General features: G+C 41.2%; 1 protein-coding gene across 6 annotated transcripts in view; it reads left to right on the top strand.

Annotated features, from left to right (window-relative positions):
* Nucleotides 1-16,612, top strand: part of GMDS (GDP-mannose 4,6-dehydratase) — a 944,793-nt gene that overhangs the window by 540,774 nt on the left and 387,407 nt on the right. For 4 of the 6 annotated variants that reach the window (XM_073550144.1, XM_073550143.1, XM_073550145.1 and 1 more), the window contains one exon: nucleotides 13,980-14,033. The exons of the other annotated variants lie outside the window; for them this stretch is intronic. In XM_073550144.1, the coding sequence (XP_073406245.1) occupies nucleotides 13,980-14,033 (54 nt within the window). The remainder of the gene's footprint in view (nucleotides 1-13,979; nucleotides 14,034-16,612) is intronic. 6 annotated transcript variants of the gene reach the window in all.

Below are 16,612 nucleotides of genomic sequence, written 5' to 3'. Positions count from 1 at the left end.
TAAGTGAAAATATTTATATGAAGTAAATTACTTGATTTTTTTTTTTAAATATTATAGTTTTAGGTCGCTGAACCCTCAAGGGATTGATGGGGGTTGTTCTTGCTACTTGGTTCATACAACTCTCTGAAGAGCTGGGCAGTGTTGGACAGTCTGTAGAACCTGTAGCCCATGCTTGGTCACTTTCCAGTGAAAGAGAACTATATAACCCCTAGCCCATTCTTGGGATAGTGTCTTTTTCATTTGACAATTTGGCATAACATATATATTTTTGGAGGCAAACCTTCTGATATTTCTACATTTACAAAATTCAGATTTCTTTGGTCTGTTGAAACTTTCCCAAATGCTCTGTTGTAATATTTTTTTTTATCTTTTTAATTCCAATACTATGAAATATTCTAAAATGTAATAAGATAATGTAAGATTGTCCAGTGTTAATTATTTACATAGCTTTTTGCTGTCAACATATTTACCAGCCCTGTGTATAGCTATAGAACCGCTCCTACTGGACCTTAGTCTAATTTCTCGATCTCCAGCACATACAGACAGGCCAATTTCATCAGAAACCTGCTAACCTACGGTATGCTGTTTGAAGATTTTTGTCATGTGAGCAACAGACATCACACTGATCCAATAGCTGGGTTGCCTCTGCAGTGTACACTAATTTGGTTCATTTTATGAACCTGTTAAATGCAGGAAGCGCCTTCTGCTGTACACCATGTGGACCAGAACATGGTGCCAGTCAAGTCTGCAATTTGACATAGCTGAATACAAACACATGGGCCATACACACAATGAACAAGTCTGTAGGACAGTGTTCACACCACCAAAAGACTGAAACACAGAAAAACACAGTAAAACAAACGTATAAAAATACTCTGCTGTAAAAAAAAAAAAAAAAAAAAGGAACTTTAAACCACAAACTTGACGTAACTGGCCCGGTTTTTATTTTCTTATGCGGTATTTTGAAATCGGGCCACTTACAGGAAACCCAAGTGTAGTACCTATAAAAATCATGCAAGTTATTCTTTTGAATGTCGTTGTACCCAAGTGCCGCAAGAGCTCATAATTTGTTAATGTCTTGTTGAAAAAAGCTATTAGAGATTAAAGCGAATCTGTCACAAGGTTTGGCCGATATAAGATATGGCCACCGCCTTGTGATGCTGTAGATAAGCCCCCAATCCGACCTGAAAGATAAGAAAAATAAGTTTTATTATACTCCCCCGGGGGGCAGTCTGGTCCAATGAGTGTCATAGGTCTGGGTCCTCCCATCTTCTTATGATCGCCGCCCTCCTGATTGTTTCATGGCTCCCCGGCATTGTGCACCTGCGCAGGCATACTTTTCTGCCTGTTGAGGGCAGAGGAAAGCACTGCAGTGCGCAGGTGCTGGTGCGCATTGCAGTACTTTTCTCTGCCCTCAAAAGGGCATAAAAGTACGCTTACACAGGAGCGCAAAGCCGGGGAGCCATGACGCAAGCATGAGGGCGGCATCGCAAGAAGATGGGAGGCGCCGGACCAGGACCTGCAACACCTATTGGACCAGACCGCACCGTGGAGCTTTTTTCATTTTTCACTCCCCTTCTTTCCAGAGCCATAACATTTTTATTTTTCCGTCAATATGGCTATGTGAGGGCTTATTTTTTGCGGGATGAGTTGTACTTTTAAACAACACCATTGGTTTTACCATGTCGTGTACGCAAAAACAGGAAAAAAATTCCAAATGCGGTGAAATTGCAAAAAAAAGTGCAATCCCACACTTGTTTTTTGCTTGGCTTTTTTGCTAGGTTCACTGGATGCTAAATCTGACCTGCCATTATGATTCCCCAGGTCATTACGAGTTCATAGACACCAAACATGTCTATGTTCTCTCTTATCTAAGTGGTGAAAAAAAATTCCAAAGTTTGCTTAAAAAAAATTGTGCAATTTTCTGAGACACATAGCGTCTCCATTTTTCGTGACCTGGGGTCGATTTGGGGGCTTATTTTTTGCGTGCTGAGCTGACGTTTTCAATGATACCGCTTTTGTGCCGATACGTTCTTTTGCTCGCCCGTTATTGCATTTTAATGCAATGTCGCGGCGACCAAAAAAAGTAATTCTGGCGTTTTGAATTTTTTTTCTCGCTACGCCGTTTAGTGATCGGGTTAATGCTTTTTTTATTGATAGATCAGGTGATTCTGAACGCGGCGATACCTAATGTGTATGTGGGATTTTTTTTTTTTTTTATTTTGATTGGGGCGAAATGGGGGTGATTTGAACTTTTATTTTTTTTTATTTTTAAACATTTTTTTTTTTTTCTTTTGGCATGCTTCAATAGCCTCCATAGGAGGCTAGAAGCATGCACAACCCGATCGGCTCTGCTACATATGGGCGATAAGCAGATCACCCATATGTAGCAGATTTACTGCTGTGCTTTGAACGCCGACAACCGGGCGGCGCTCAAAGCCATCTGCCTGGAACAACCATAGAGGTCTCTGAGACCTGTGGATGTCCAGGCAACGTGACGCCGACCCCCGATCATTTGACGGGGGTCGGCGATTATCTCATTTCCAACCTGGCGGCCGGAAATGCTGTTTAAATGCCCGCTGACATCTTTGACAGTGGGATTTAACTAGTTAATAAGCCCGGGCAGACAGTGATTCCGCTTGCGCCTATTGCAGACACATGTCAGCTGCATAACAGCTGACATGTCGCGGCTTTTAGGTGGGCTCACCGCCGGAGCCCACCTCAAAGCGGGGATCCTTACCGATGGCGTACTATTCCGTCATCGGTAAGGAAGGGATTAAAACTTAGTTTTCTTATCTTTCATGTTGGATCGGTGGCTTATGTACAGCATTACGGAATGCTATAGATAAGCCCGGAAAGGCTGTGGCTGTATCTTATATCGGTGACACGTGGTGACATGTTCACTTTTAAATGTTTTTTTTTTTTTCCTGAGTTGTCTTAGAAGGGTCAGTAGTTTTTCCATTCTTTAATACTTCATTGTTCCAACTTCATAAACTCTAACCACTCATTCTCAATAAAGGTCTTTTAGATTTACAGCCAGATAAAGTGGCAGTAATTAAAGGCTTGGTTTTACATCCATAATAAATGCATTGTTTGAAGTGTAATATTTTTCCACTGGGTTAAAATGGTTTCTCTGTATGGTAAACGTCTTTCAGGTGTGTGCACTACATATATTGGTTAGCTGGGTCTGTGGCATTAACACAAAATGAGTGTGAGAAAATAATAGCTAGTTACTTCAGGCTGTTGGCAATCGATGCTACTCATTCTAGTCCCCTACTTAAGTCTCTGAATATTATCACAAAGACTTGGGCTGAAAACGTGTTTAGCAAGAAGAGTGATTAACGTTATTGATGCTGAAAATGTTCTGAATCATAGTGGGATAAAAGTGCATTGTTTTTTACTTTTCTACTTTTTGTTTTTCCCCATTGATTTAGTTCTCTCCATGGTGTATTGTATTGGATATTCCAAATGACATGTAGGATAAAATTACGAACAGCTATTAATAGTTAAAACTTAAAGGAGCGGTCCAGTACCTAAAATGTCCTTTCTAAATATCTATTTTTACAGCCTAAGCACCTTTGTAATTAGCTTTATTATTAAATACCCTACACTTCTTCCTCTCTAGTTAATTCCTAAATGTATATCCAGAGATTGGAGGCAGCACACCGTTCAGAGTGAAAAATGACTTCTGTTTAAAGGCCCATCATGGCGACTTTTCGGTTCAATACTGAGAACCTTTCTCAAGCCAAATGGGTTTTCTTTACTTCACTGTCTGTGACGTTCAATTTGAGATGAGACTTAAACGAAACATCGTCAGGAGGCTGGGGCTGCACTCGACTTTCCACAGCATCTATCACACCCCTCCCGGAACAGGACGTCATGAGCGATGAAAGAAACTATAGCAAGTAGCGCCACCCCTGATGATGTCCTGTTCCGGGGGGCTGATAGACGTTACCTGGTAGTGAGTGCAGCCCTGGGATTCTGATGACTTTGTTTGAGACTCCTTTTACTAAACATTACAAGAAGTGAGGTAAAACCTACTTTAGGAATTAGCAGGATAGGGAGAAGTGTAGGGTATTTTATAATAAAGCAAATTCTAAAAGTGCTTAAGGTGTAAAAGATATTTAAAAAGGTCCACCACTCTAAGATGCCCATATTCCTTCGATAGCTGAACACTTGACCCTTTTGTCCTGTAGACTTTAGGGCCTGAGAGTTAAGCCGAACTTAAACATTCAATAGCTGTTTACTTTAAGCAATTTCCAACTCCCATAAAGACATGCATGTTGGACTATGTCATGTGTTCTCATTGAGTAGCGGGAATAAGCTAATGTCATACATGTCTGTTGTGGTCTATGTCCTGTAAGAATTTTTGCTCTGTCTTGTTGGAATTCCTTCTTTTCCCCAATATAATCTGTTAGGAGAGAGTTGGGAGGCCCCATGTGCAAAACATAGTTGGTCGGTCCTCCTTTGGTCATAAGTGAATGGGCTAACAATGAGCAGAACAGGACTGTGGTCCTTGGAACATATCTGATAAGGAAATATCATGGAGTTTGCACGTTCTTCTCATCTGTTTGGGCTTTACAGAGGTATTCTAGTTTCTCCCAAATAACATGGCAGGCAGTGTCAATCTTAAGTTCCATGGCCTCACAATAGAGCGTGATTGAGTGCCCACTTTCAATCTGTACAGAATAATATGAATTATCCTAGTGACGAGTCCTCGAGTTCAAAGTAGATTTTAAATGGTTGGTCTTTGCTGGTTCTATTGATTTAGTCCTGACCTGATGTTCAACTGCTTGGGCCCAACAGAAGATCATATGATGCACTCTATATGTCCCATATTGTCTTTTTGCCTGTTTACTTGAGATGTGGGCATCAACTAATGATTTTTTAATTTATCTTTATCTTTTTAGTCCATGTGAATGAATTGTTGCATGTCTCCATTCAAGCTATTGGATGATTTGATCATTAGTCAAGTCTAGCTTTACTAGCAGACAGAATTCTGACATTTTTGAACAGTTATTGTAAAAGGAAAGGATATATAGCAAAATGAATCCTTTGATGTTCCTCTCATGTAACACAGCCTTCCAATTTTGTATAAGAAATACTTATTGCAAATGTAATGTATGGCCTAACTGATCATCTGATATGTTGGTGATGCCTTCTCACACAAGCGTTTACCAGACATGTTATTTTTATGAAAATTATGGAAATGTTATACCCTGGTGTAAGAACTCACTGTCTCCATTCTACTGGATTTTTCATGGTTGTCTAATGACGGGGTTGGTCATGAATAATATATATTACTACCTAACAGCTGAATAAATGCCCAGTAAAGCAACCCCGTTAATACAAACAATTTTACTTGCGACCTAAGGTGAAAATCCAAAAGGAGTATCTGTGTGTGTATATATCATTAACTATCTTAAGCCTTAAGGCAAATGTGGTCACACCAAATATTGATTGGATATAGATTTCCCTTTTTTATTCACTTTGCAATTTAATTGATTAAAGAATTAAGTATGAATAGGTTTTTTGAAAAAGTATTCTTTTGCAGAATTTACTCCACACCTACCTAACAGTATGCAGCACTGTGCAAAAGTTGTGTACTGTGCTGCATGTTAGGCAGGTGTAGAAGAAATGCTGCAAAGTAAGAATACTTTAAAAGTAACCTATTCATACATAAAGTATTCTTACTTTGCAGCATTTATTCTACACCTGCCTAACATGCAGCACTGTACACAACTTTTGCACAGTGCTGCATACTGTTAGGCAGATGTGGAGGAAATGCTGCAAATGTAAGAATACTTTAAAAAAAAAAACGTATTTATACTTAATTCTTTAATCCATTAAATTGAAAAGTGAATGAATAAAAGGGAACTTCAAATCCAATGAATATTTGGTTTGACCACCATTGCCTTAAGGATGAAGATAGTTCTTAACCCCTTAACGACCACCGATGCGCCTTTTAATGGCGACAGTTAAGGGTACTTAAACCACATCTCCGTGAATTCACGGCGCTGTGGAAAAAGAGTATAGCATCCCCCAGAGTCGGAACTTATCCGGGGTCTCTGCTGCCGTGGGGTAGCAGAGACCCTAGAGAATCATTCTGGTTTGTTTTTACCGACCCCGGTGTTGCGATCGCCATTATTAACTGTATAACGGCAACCGCAAAAAAAAGTGCAATTTGCCATTTAATTTCTTTCTCCTCTGGTGTGATCACACATCAGAGAGAGAAATAGGATCCCCAGTACCTCCCTATCACAGTGATCAAAATAAAAGCAAAGTAAATAACCCCTCCTTTATCCACCCCCTTAGTTAGGGAAAAATAATAAAATTGTCATGGTCACGTGTGTCGGGACGCAGATGATACCGCAAGGCGAACCCATGTGACACACGTGACCCTGGATACACCGCCTCCAGTGGGGCGAATTTAACTAACAAAACGTGCAGGTGGATACGCCGCCTCCACCTGGCGAATTTGGGTATTACACGTTATGCATACATATATCTAGAAACACCGCCTCCAGTACGGCGAATTTAAATAAGGGGGGAACCTGGGAAACTTTAACAATGGTGGGCCCTGCAATAGGGAAAAGGGAATTGGAGACCTCCTGAGCTCCCCTGAGCCAGTGTCCCTGCACTCCTAACGTTCCCTATGCCGGTTTCGCACTGGGCGCCGCACACGTACCTCAATGCCCTAGCTCGCCCTGACCCTAAACCCTCACTAGGGAATAGGTCGGTGCGGAAACTAATCCCACCACTGCACTAATAACACACACATGAGGAAAGAGACAATACAGGGGGAACACCACTTAGCAACAGAGCCCACCACCTGTGTGCATCTTCTCCTCCACCCTGATCCATCACATAACTGGATCCATCACCATAGTGCAGCCTGGGAGCAGAGTCCATCACCACTTGCAGCAGTCCAGTACGCAGAGTCCCAAGATGAGTCCAGCCTCTGCCAAGAATCCAAGCATGCTCGAGTCCAGTTCTCAGCAACCAAGTCGAACATGCTGAGTGCAACTCTCTTCCAAGTCGCCACTCCTCTAAGCCATGCCCGCACTTCCCGCCGACACCATAAACTGCGACTCCACCAGGCCATGCCAGTCCTTCCTGCAGACACCATTAGCTGGCACTCGTTCCCTCTGGCTGACTGCGCAGGACTCCTATCCAGCTCCATCCTTCCACCAGGCTCTCCAACAACTCAGAAAGAAATCAATGAATATCACCAGCAGTGAGTGAACACCCTGAGACCCATTTATAGAGTCCAACACCTGAATTATAATTAAGTGCACATTAACCTAAAACTAAAGCTAAGGTGCGATACCACTCACCACCACCGGGGACAGTCAAAACACCTTTGAACTTAACCAAATTAAAAAAAGTTCACTTTGTGCTTTTAATACTGCCAGATCCAACACTGGATCATGACAAAAATAAAGAAAATGTGTTTATTTCCACTTTCCCATTAGTGTGAGTTAGGCTAAAGTGAGATGGGATAAAGTTGGGGTTAGAGTTGTGGTTGGGGTTAGGGTTGTGGTTATGGTTAGGGTTGTTGCTATGGTTGGGGTTAGGGGTGTGTTGGGGTTAGGATTGGAGTTAGAATTGGGGGGTTTCCATTGTTTAGGTACATCAGGGGTCTCCAAACATGACATGGCGCCACCATTGATTCTATCCAATTTTGCTTTCAAAAAGTCAAATCGTGCTACCTTCGCTCTGAGCTCTGCCGTACGCCCAAACAGTGGTTTACCCCCACATATGGGGTACCAGCGTACTCGGGACAAATTGGACAACACATTTTGGGGTCCATTTTCTCCTGTTACCCTTGAGAAAATAAAAAATTGGGGGCTAAAAAAATCATTTTTGTGGAATTTTTTTTTTTGTTTTCACGGCTATACGTTATAAACTTCTGTTATGCACTTGGGGGTTCAAAGTGCTCACCACACATCTAGATAAGCTCCTTGGTGGTTCTAGTTTGCAAAATAGGGTCACTTGTTAGGGGTTTCTACTGTTTAGGCACACCAAGGGCTCTGCAAACGCAACATGACGCAGACCATTCCATCAAAGTCTGCATTCCAAAACATCACTACTTCCCTTCCGAGCCCCGACGTGTGTCCAAACAGTGGTTCCCCCCACATATCAGCGTACTCAGGACAAATTGCATGAGAAGTTTTGTGATCCAATTTCTCCTGTTTCCCTTGTGAAAGGTAAAATTTGGGGGTGAAGCGATCATTTTTGTGGAAAAAATGATTTATTTTCAGGATTCTACGTTATAAACTTCTGTGACGCACTTGGGGGTTCAAACTGCTCACCACACATCTAGATAAGTTCTTTAAGGGGTCTAGTTTCCAAAATGGTGTCACTTGTGGGGGAGGTTTCCACTGTTTAGGCAGATCAGGGGCTCTCCAAATGCGACATGGGGTCCGATTTTCAATTCCAGATTGAAAAAGTAAAACGGCGCTCCTTCCCTTCCAAGCTCTGCCATGTGCCCAAAGAGTGGTTTACCCCCACATATGGGGTATCGGCGTATTCAGGAGAAGTTGCACAGCAAATTTTGTGGTTCATTTTCTCTTTTTACACTTGTGAAAATAAAAAAAAATGGTTCTGAAGTAAAATATTTGTAAAACAAAGGTAAATGTTAATTATATTCCTTCCACATTGCTTCACTTCCTTTAAGCATGTAAAGGGTTAATACATTTCTTGAATGTGGTTTTGAGCACCTTGAGGGGTGTAGTTTTTAGAATGGTGTCACTTTTGGGTATTTTCTATCATATAGACCCCTCAAAGTGACTTTAAATGTAATGTGGTCCCTAAAAACAAAATGATTTTGTAAATGTTGATTAAATGAGAAATCGCTGGTCAACTTCTAATCCTTGTAACTTCCTATCAAAAAAATTTTTGTTTCCAAAAGTGTGCTGATGTAAAATAGAAATGTGGGAAATGTTGTTTATTAAATATTTTGTGACATCTCTCTGATTTAAGGGCATCAAAATTAAGTTTTTTTTTCTTAACCGGTTCCCGACCTGTGACACAGGTCGGTGCCAATCCGACCTTTGACGCATACCCTGTGTCATGAATTCAAAGCCCCCCTGCGAGTCGGGTGACTGGGGTCAATGAAAGGTTACCTGACCCTCAGATACAGGGGGCTTTGTAATTCACCACAGGGGGTGTGGCTTCGCCCCCACGTGGCTACGATCGCTCTGATTGGCTGTTAAAAGTGAAACAGCCAATCAGAGCGATAGTAATATTTCATCAATGAAAATTGATGAAATACTACAATCCAGCCATGGCCGATGCTGCAGTAGCATCGGACATGGCTGGAGACACCGATTCGACCCCCCCCACCGGCGATCGCCCCCCCCCGCAACTGAATGACAGCGGCGATCTGCAGCCGCTGTCATCATCTGCCCCCCCTCCAATTCCCTCCGCTCCCCGCCAGCTTCCGATAACCCCCTCACCCACTCTCACCGCCCCGGCTCCTTCTAAGTCCCCCCGTCGCTCCCGGTGTCCGGCGGGTCCGGTTCATGGGCGCCGCCATCTTAGAAAATGGCGGGCGCATGCGCAGTGCGACCGCCTGAATCTGCCGGCTGCAGATTCCATTATTTCATTTTGATCACTCTCACAGTGATCAAAATGAAATAAAAAGTAAATGAACCCCCCGATTATCACCCCCATAGGTAGGCATAACTAATAAAATAAAGAAAATATTTTTATTTTTTTTTTCCATTAGGGTTGGAAAGAGGGTTAGGGTTGGAAAGAGGGTTAGGGTTGGAAAGAGGGTTAGGGTTGGAAAGAGGGTTAGGGTTGGAATTAGGGTTAGGGTTGGAATTAGGGTTAGGGTGGAATTAGGGTTAGGGTTGGAATTGGGGTTAGAATTAGGGTTAAGGTTGGAGTTAGGGTTAGAATTAGGGTTAGGCTTGTGGTTAGTGTTATGGTTAGTGTTGGGGTTAGGGGTTTGTTGGGGTTATGGATAGGGTTGGGATTGGGGTCAGGGATGTGTTGGGGTTAGGACTCTGGTTAGAGATGTGTTGGGGTTAGGGTTGAAGTTAGAATTCTGGGGTTTCCACTGTTTAGGCACATCAGGGGGTCTCCAAACGCGATATGGTGCAACCATTGATTCCAGCCAATTTTGCGTTCAAAAAGTCAAACGGTGATCCCTCCCTTCCAAGCCCCAACCAAACAGTGGTTTACCCCCACATATGGGGTATCAGCGTACTCAGGAAAAATTGCACAACAACTTTTGGGGACTAATTTCTCCTATTACCCTTGGGAAAATAAAAAAATTGGGGGCTAAAAGATTATTTTTGTGGAAAAAAAAAAAAAGTTTTTTTCATTTTGACGTCTGCATTATAAACTTCTGTGAAGCACTTGGTTGAAAGTGCTCACCATGCATCTACATAAGTTCCTTGGAAGGTCTAGTTTCCAAAATGGGGTCACTTGTGGGGGGTTTCCACTGTTTAGGCACATCAGGGGCTCTGCAAACGTAATGACAACCGCAGACTATTCCATCAAAGTCTGCATTTCAAAACGTCACTACTTCCATTCTGAGCCCTGACGTGTGCCCAAACAATGGTCCCTCCCCACATATTGGGTACCAGCGTACTCAGGACAAACTGGACAACAACTTTTGGGGTCCAATTTCTCCTGTTACCATTGTGAAAATAAAAAATTGCGGGCTAAAAAATAATTTTTTGAGGAAAAAAAAGATTTTTTATTTTCACGGTTCTGCGTTATAAACTTCTGTGAAGCACTTGGGGGTTCAAGGTGCTCACCACACATCTAGATAAATTCCTTGGGTGGTCTAGTTTCCAAAATGGGGTCACTTGTGGGGGGTTTCCACTGTTTAGGCACATCAGAGGCTCTGCAAACGTAACATGATGCCCGCAGACCATTCGATCAAGTCGGTATTTCAAAACGTCACTACTTCCCTTCCGAGCCCCGACGTGTGCCCAAACAGTAGTCCCTCCCCACATATGGGGTATCAGCGTACTCGGGACAAACTGGACAACAACTTTTGGGGTCCAATTTCTCCTGTTACCCTTGTGAAAATAAATAATTGCGAGCTAAAAATTCATTTTTTGAGGAAAAAAAAGACTTTTTATTTTCATGGCTCTGCGTTACAATCTTCTGTGAAGCACTTCGGGGTTCAAGGTGCTCACCACACATCTAGACAAGTTCCTTATGGGGTCTAGTTTCCAAAATGGGGTCACTTGTGGGGGGTTCCCACAGTTTAGGTACATCAAGGGCTCTGCAAATGTAACATGATGCCCGCAGACCATTCCATCAAAGTCTGCATACCAAAAAGTCACTACTTCCCTTCCGAGCCCTGACGTGTGCCCATACAGTGGTCATCCCCCACATATGGTGTATCAGCGTACTCAGGACAAACTGGACAACAACTTTTGGGGTCCAATTTATCCTGTTACCCTTGTGAAAAAAAAAATTGCGTGCTAAAAATCATTTTTTTGAGGGAAAAAAATGATTTTTTATTTCCACGGCTCTGCGTTATAAACTTCTGTGAAGCACTTGGGGGTTCAAGGTGCTCACCACACATCTAGATAAGTTCCTTGGGGGGTCTAGTTTCCAAAATGGGGTCACTTGGGGGGGTTTCTACTGTTTAGGCACACAGGGGCTCAGCAAATGTAACATGACGCCCGCAGACCATTCCATCAAAGTCAGCATTTCAAAATGTCACTACTTCCCTGCTGAGCCCCAACGTGTGCCCAAACAGTGGTTCCCCCCCACATATGGGGTACCAGCGTACTCAGGACAAACTGGACAACAACTTTTGGGGTCCAATTTATCCTAGTACCCTTGTGAAAATAAAAAATTGCCAACTAAAAAAATTTTTTTTTTAGGGAATAAAAGATTTTTTATTTTCACTGCTCTGCATTATAAACTTCTGTGAATCACCTGGGGGTTCAAAGTGCTCACTATGCATCTAGATAAGTTCCTTAGGGGGTCTAGTTTCCAAAATGGGGTCATTTGTGGGGGAGCTCCAAAGTTTAGGCACACAGAGGCTCTCCAAACATGACATGGTGTCTACTAACGATTGGAGCTAATTTTCATTTCAAAAAGTCAAATGGCACTCATTCCCTTCTGCACCCTGCCTTGCACCCAAACAGTGGCCCCCCCCACATATGGGGTACCAGCGTACTCAGGACAATCTGGACCACAACTTTTGTGGTCCAATTTCTCCTGTTACCCTTGTGAAAATAAAAAATAGCGTGCTAAAAAATCATTTTTGAGGAAAAAAAAATGATTTTTTATTTTCACTGCTCTGTTATAAACTTTTGTGAAGCACTTGGTGGTTCAACGTGCTCACCACACATCTAGATAAGTTCCTTAAAGGGTCTAGTTTCCAAAATGGTATCACTTGTGGGGGAACTCCAATGTTTAGGCACACAGGGGCTCTCCAAACGCGACATGGTGTCCGATAACGATTGGAGCTAATTTTCCATTCAAAAAGTCAAATGGCGCTCCTTCCCTTCCGGGCCCTGCCGTGCACCCAAACAGTGGTTTATGACCACATATGAGGTATCTGTGTACTCAGGAGAAATTGCCCAACAAATTTTATGATCCATTTTATCCTGTTGCCCATTTGAAAATGAAAAAACTGAGGCTAAAAGATAATTTTTGTGGAAAAAAAAAGTACACTTTTTTTTTTTTTTTACGGATCAATTTGAGAAGCACCAGGGGGTTCAAAGTGATCACTATGCATCTAGATAAGTTCCTTGGGGGGGTCTAGTTTCCAAAATGGGGTCACTTGTGGGGGAGCTCCAGTGTTTAGGCGCACAGGGGCTCTCCAAACACGACATGGCAAGCGCTAAATATTCCAGCATATTTTCCATTCAAAAAGTCAAATGGCACTCCTTCCCTTCTGAGCCCTGCCGTGCACCCAGAGAGGTGGTTTATGACCACATATGAGGTATCTGGGTACTCAGGGGAAATTGCCCAACAAATTTTAGGATCCATTTTATCCTGTTGCCCATGTGAAAATGAAAAAATTGATGCTGAAAGAAAATTTGTGTTGGAAAAATTAAAATGTCCATTTTTTCCTTCCACATTGCTTTAGTTGCTGTGAAACACCTGAAGGGTTAATAATCTTCTTGAATGTGGTTTTGAGTAGCTTGAGGGGTTCAGTTTTTAGAATGGTGTCACTTTTGGGTATTTTCTGCCATATTGACCCCTCAAAGTGACTTCAAATGTGAGGTGGTCTCTAAAAAAAATGGTTTTGTAAATTTTGTTGTAAAAATGAGAAATCACTGGTCAAATTTTAACCCTTATAACTTCCTAACAAAAAATATTTTGCTTCCAAAATTGTGCTGATGTAAAGTAGACATGTGGGAAATGTTATTTAGTTACTATTTTGTGTCACTTAACTCTCTAGTTTAACAGAATAAAAATTCAAAATTTGAAAATTGTGAAATTTTCAAAATTTTCACCAAATTTCTGATTTTGTCACAAATAAACGCAAAAATTATCGACCTAAATTTACCACTAACATGAAGCCCAATATGTCACGAAAAAACAATCTCAGAATCGCTAGGATGCGTTGAAGCATTCCAGAGTTATTACCTCATAAAGGGACACTGGTCAGAATTGCAAAAAATGGCCAGGTCATTAAGATCAAAACAGGCTGGGTCATGAAGGGGTTAAACACAAGTCATATCAAAGAAATTTAACCACTAACATGAAGTACAATGTCATGAAAAAACCATCTCAGAATCAGCGGGATCTGTTACAGCGTTCCAGAGTTATAACCTCATAAAGTGACATTGGTCAGAATTGTAAAAATTGGTTTGGTCATTAAGTTGCAAATTGGCTCTGTCACTAAGGGGTTAATGACATTGATTTTATGGTTGGGGATGACTCTTTAATAGTATTGCTTGATGGATAAGTATCTACCTGTACATTTCAGCATTGATGACTCCATATTCTTGATCAAATCTCAATCTTTGTTTACTGAAATGCAGATGCAGCCTAAAACTTCTAAGGAGCCTCCATCATGCAAATACTATCAGGAAAAGGTAACTGATAGACTCCAAATAAAATCTGAAGATCAATGACCCCAAAGAACAGCGAGTCCTGAAAGTGACAGAAATAGCCCACACAAAGCCCTGATCTAAAAATAAACATTTCTGTATGGGATTACATGAAGACACAGATTTGCAAAATCTATATCCACAGAACATCTGTGGTTAGTTCTCCATAATGTTTGGAACAACCTCCCTGTGAAGTTTCTTCATAAACTGGATGCTAGTTTACCTATAAGAATTGTTGGTTTGATGCTGTTTTGAAAGCAGTGTGTGGTCACACCAAATATTGATTTGATTTTTATTTCTTTTTAGTTCATGTACTTTACATTAATTAATTAAAAAAAAATGTATAGGTAATATGAAAATTCAAAAACCTGAAGTCTAATGATGGCTTCCCTTTGACAGTTTCCTTATCTTTACAAATATGAATTTCATGGACATCCCCATTTAAGGTTTATTCTAAATATAAAGCTGCGCTTGAAGTAAAAAAAAAAATTAAAGGTAGGAGATTTTTTAAAATAAAAGTTTAATATTGTGTTGGGACATCGTGCTGTTTATATATGTAATTTAATATGATCTAATTAACATCATTAATATAAAACCCATCTAGAGAGACAAGTTTATCACTGTGAAGACACAAATTCTATAAATCTCAAAAGAATAATGCTGCCAAGTAAAGAAAAACGCTAAAAATAACTGAAGAAAAGGTGTGGACATATATGTTTTGAGGCGCTGAATTTAATATAAGCTGTGATATTGGTTATAGTTATTCACGGATATATTCTTCAAAATGACCTAGATGTGTAATGTGCGCTAAGAGTAACGTGATCTGAGATCACTAGGCAGATGGCCGCTTTTAAGAGTACAGTGAACTCTCATATTTAGTGTCTGGGAACCATAGCATATAATGTGATGTCACCAGTTTAGCCAGAAATATGCTAGTGATGCATGAGATGATTCAGGGACAAATACCAAATTCTGCAGCATTCTTCATTTCTCTTCCAATGCTGCTGTATTATTCAGCTGACAGTAAAACAGAAAGTTTATGATATATGGTACTTGCTATGATACTTTTCTGGTGAAATTCGAAGCATTATCTGTAAACCTATAGCATTTTACGTAGTGTAAATTAACTGGAATCGACGCTAACGTCTGCATCGTTTCCTTTATAAATGGAAACCGCGACAAAGTGCCAGTTCCATGACCAACGTAGGTGGCTGGACTCTATTGACTCTTATTTAAGGAGAAGCATAGTGCTCAATGCTGCTCTCTACTTGCCATCAAATATTACATACACTGGAATATAGATGCATACAGCATTTTTGTTGTAGTTCATCAACTTTTTTTTTTGTTCTCATTTTGGACACCTCAAATATGACCCATTTTCTGGTGCTGCTTGTCACTCTGTATGCTGTTGCAATTTATGTACTTATGCAATAGGGCCAAAAGCCACAAAGCAGAGTTTTCCGAATATATCCCAGTGAGAATAGGTAAAAGGTAGAGTTGGGCAAAAATATTTGCATGACCATGGTCCAGAGGCCATGTCGGTAGCCTACAGACCAAATCCCAGTGAACCTCTTTGCCTGCTGTCCTTTTTAGCGTATCTTCATGTGTACATGCCAGGTCTACACATTTGGAGCTTCTCTGGCCATACTAATGTAGAGGTGCTAGGGAAGCCAGCAGATAGGAGGTTTGCAGAGCTCTTAACCGTTGTTCATAGTCTACCAACAAGGCCGTTGGAGCATGCTCTTGTAAATCTTTTTGCTCAGCCCTAGTTAGGGGGACTTCAGAGTCATACCCTGTGCGACATAATTAAACCTGTACCATATTTATCAACCAGTTTTGCACAGGAAAGTGCACAATGCTCAGGGGCTGAGTTTTGAGGTATTTCCCTCAGTTTCTGTCTTTTACCGAAGAAACAACACAGCATTGTTTGCTCCAATAAAGTTGATGATGCTAGAAAATGTACCTGTCTTCCCTTGGGAGTAATCCTATGCAGTGCTGCAGCAGTGATATTGGTTTACTATACCACACATTCTGGTATTGAGTGAATCCATGTACAGAGAGCAAAGTCAATTTCACAATTGGCACTTGCAGTAAAATCTCATTTAAAAGTCCAGAAGTTAAGATAATAGACAGCATGTGATTTGTTTTAACATTTTGGTCCTCCCTAAGGCTGGTTTCACATTAGCGTTTTTTTGTGCATCGCATCGTGTGCGTCCATGCGCATGCGTAGCTATGTTTAACATGGCGTGCGCATGGTCTTGTGTTTGCACGCGTTCATATGCGTTTTCGTGCGCATGCGTTTTTCAAGATGTGCGCCTAGGCGCTAATGTGAAATTAGCCTAACATTGCTCATATGGGCCCAGGGTGAAGGAATATAGGTGAATGGTGCATGTCGCTCCTCATGGGAGTGCTATAATGGTCTTCATGATGCCATTGAAGCCTGCGTTTTTTCATTTTTTACCTGTAATAGCTGGGATCATTGTAGCCAAGAATGGAGAATCCAAAAGTACTGTTAAAGTTTTTTTTATGTAGCAATATTTTTTTCAAAATAAATGCATTTTAAG

The sequence above is a fragment of the Dendrobates tinctorius genome, unplaced genomic scaffold (genome assembly GCF_039654945.1).
Source record: "Dendrobates tinctorius isolate UK_male_01 unplaced genomic scaffold, ASM3965494v1 ptg000163l, whole genome shotgun sequence".
NCBI classification, from domain to species: Eukaryota; Metazoa; Chordata; class Amphibia; order Anura; family Dendrobatidae; genus Dendrobates; species Dendrobates tinctorius.
This window is presented reverse-complemented; position numbering and strand designations above follow the sequence as displayed.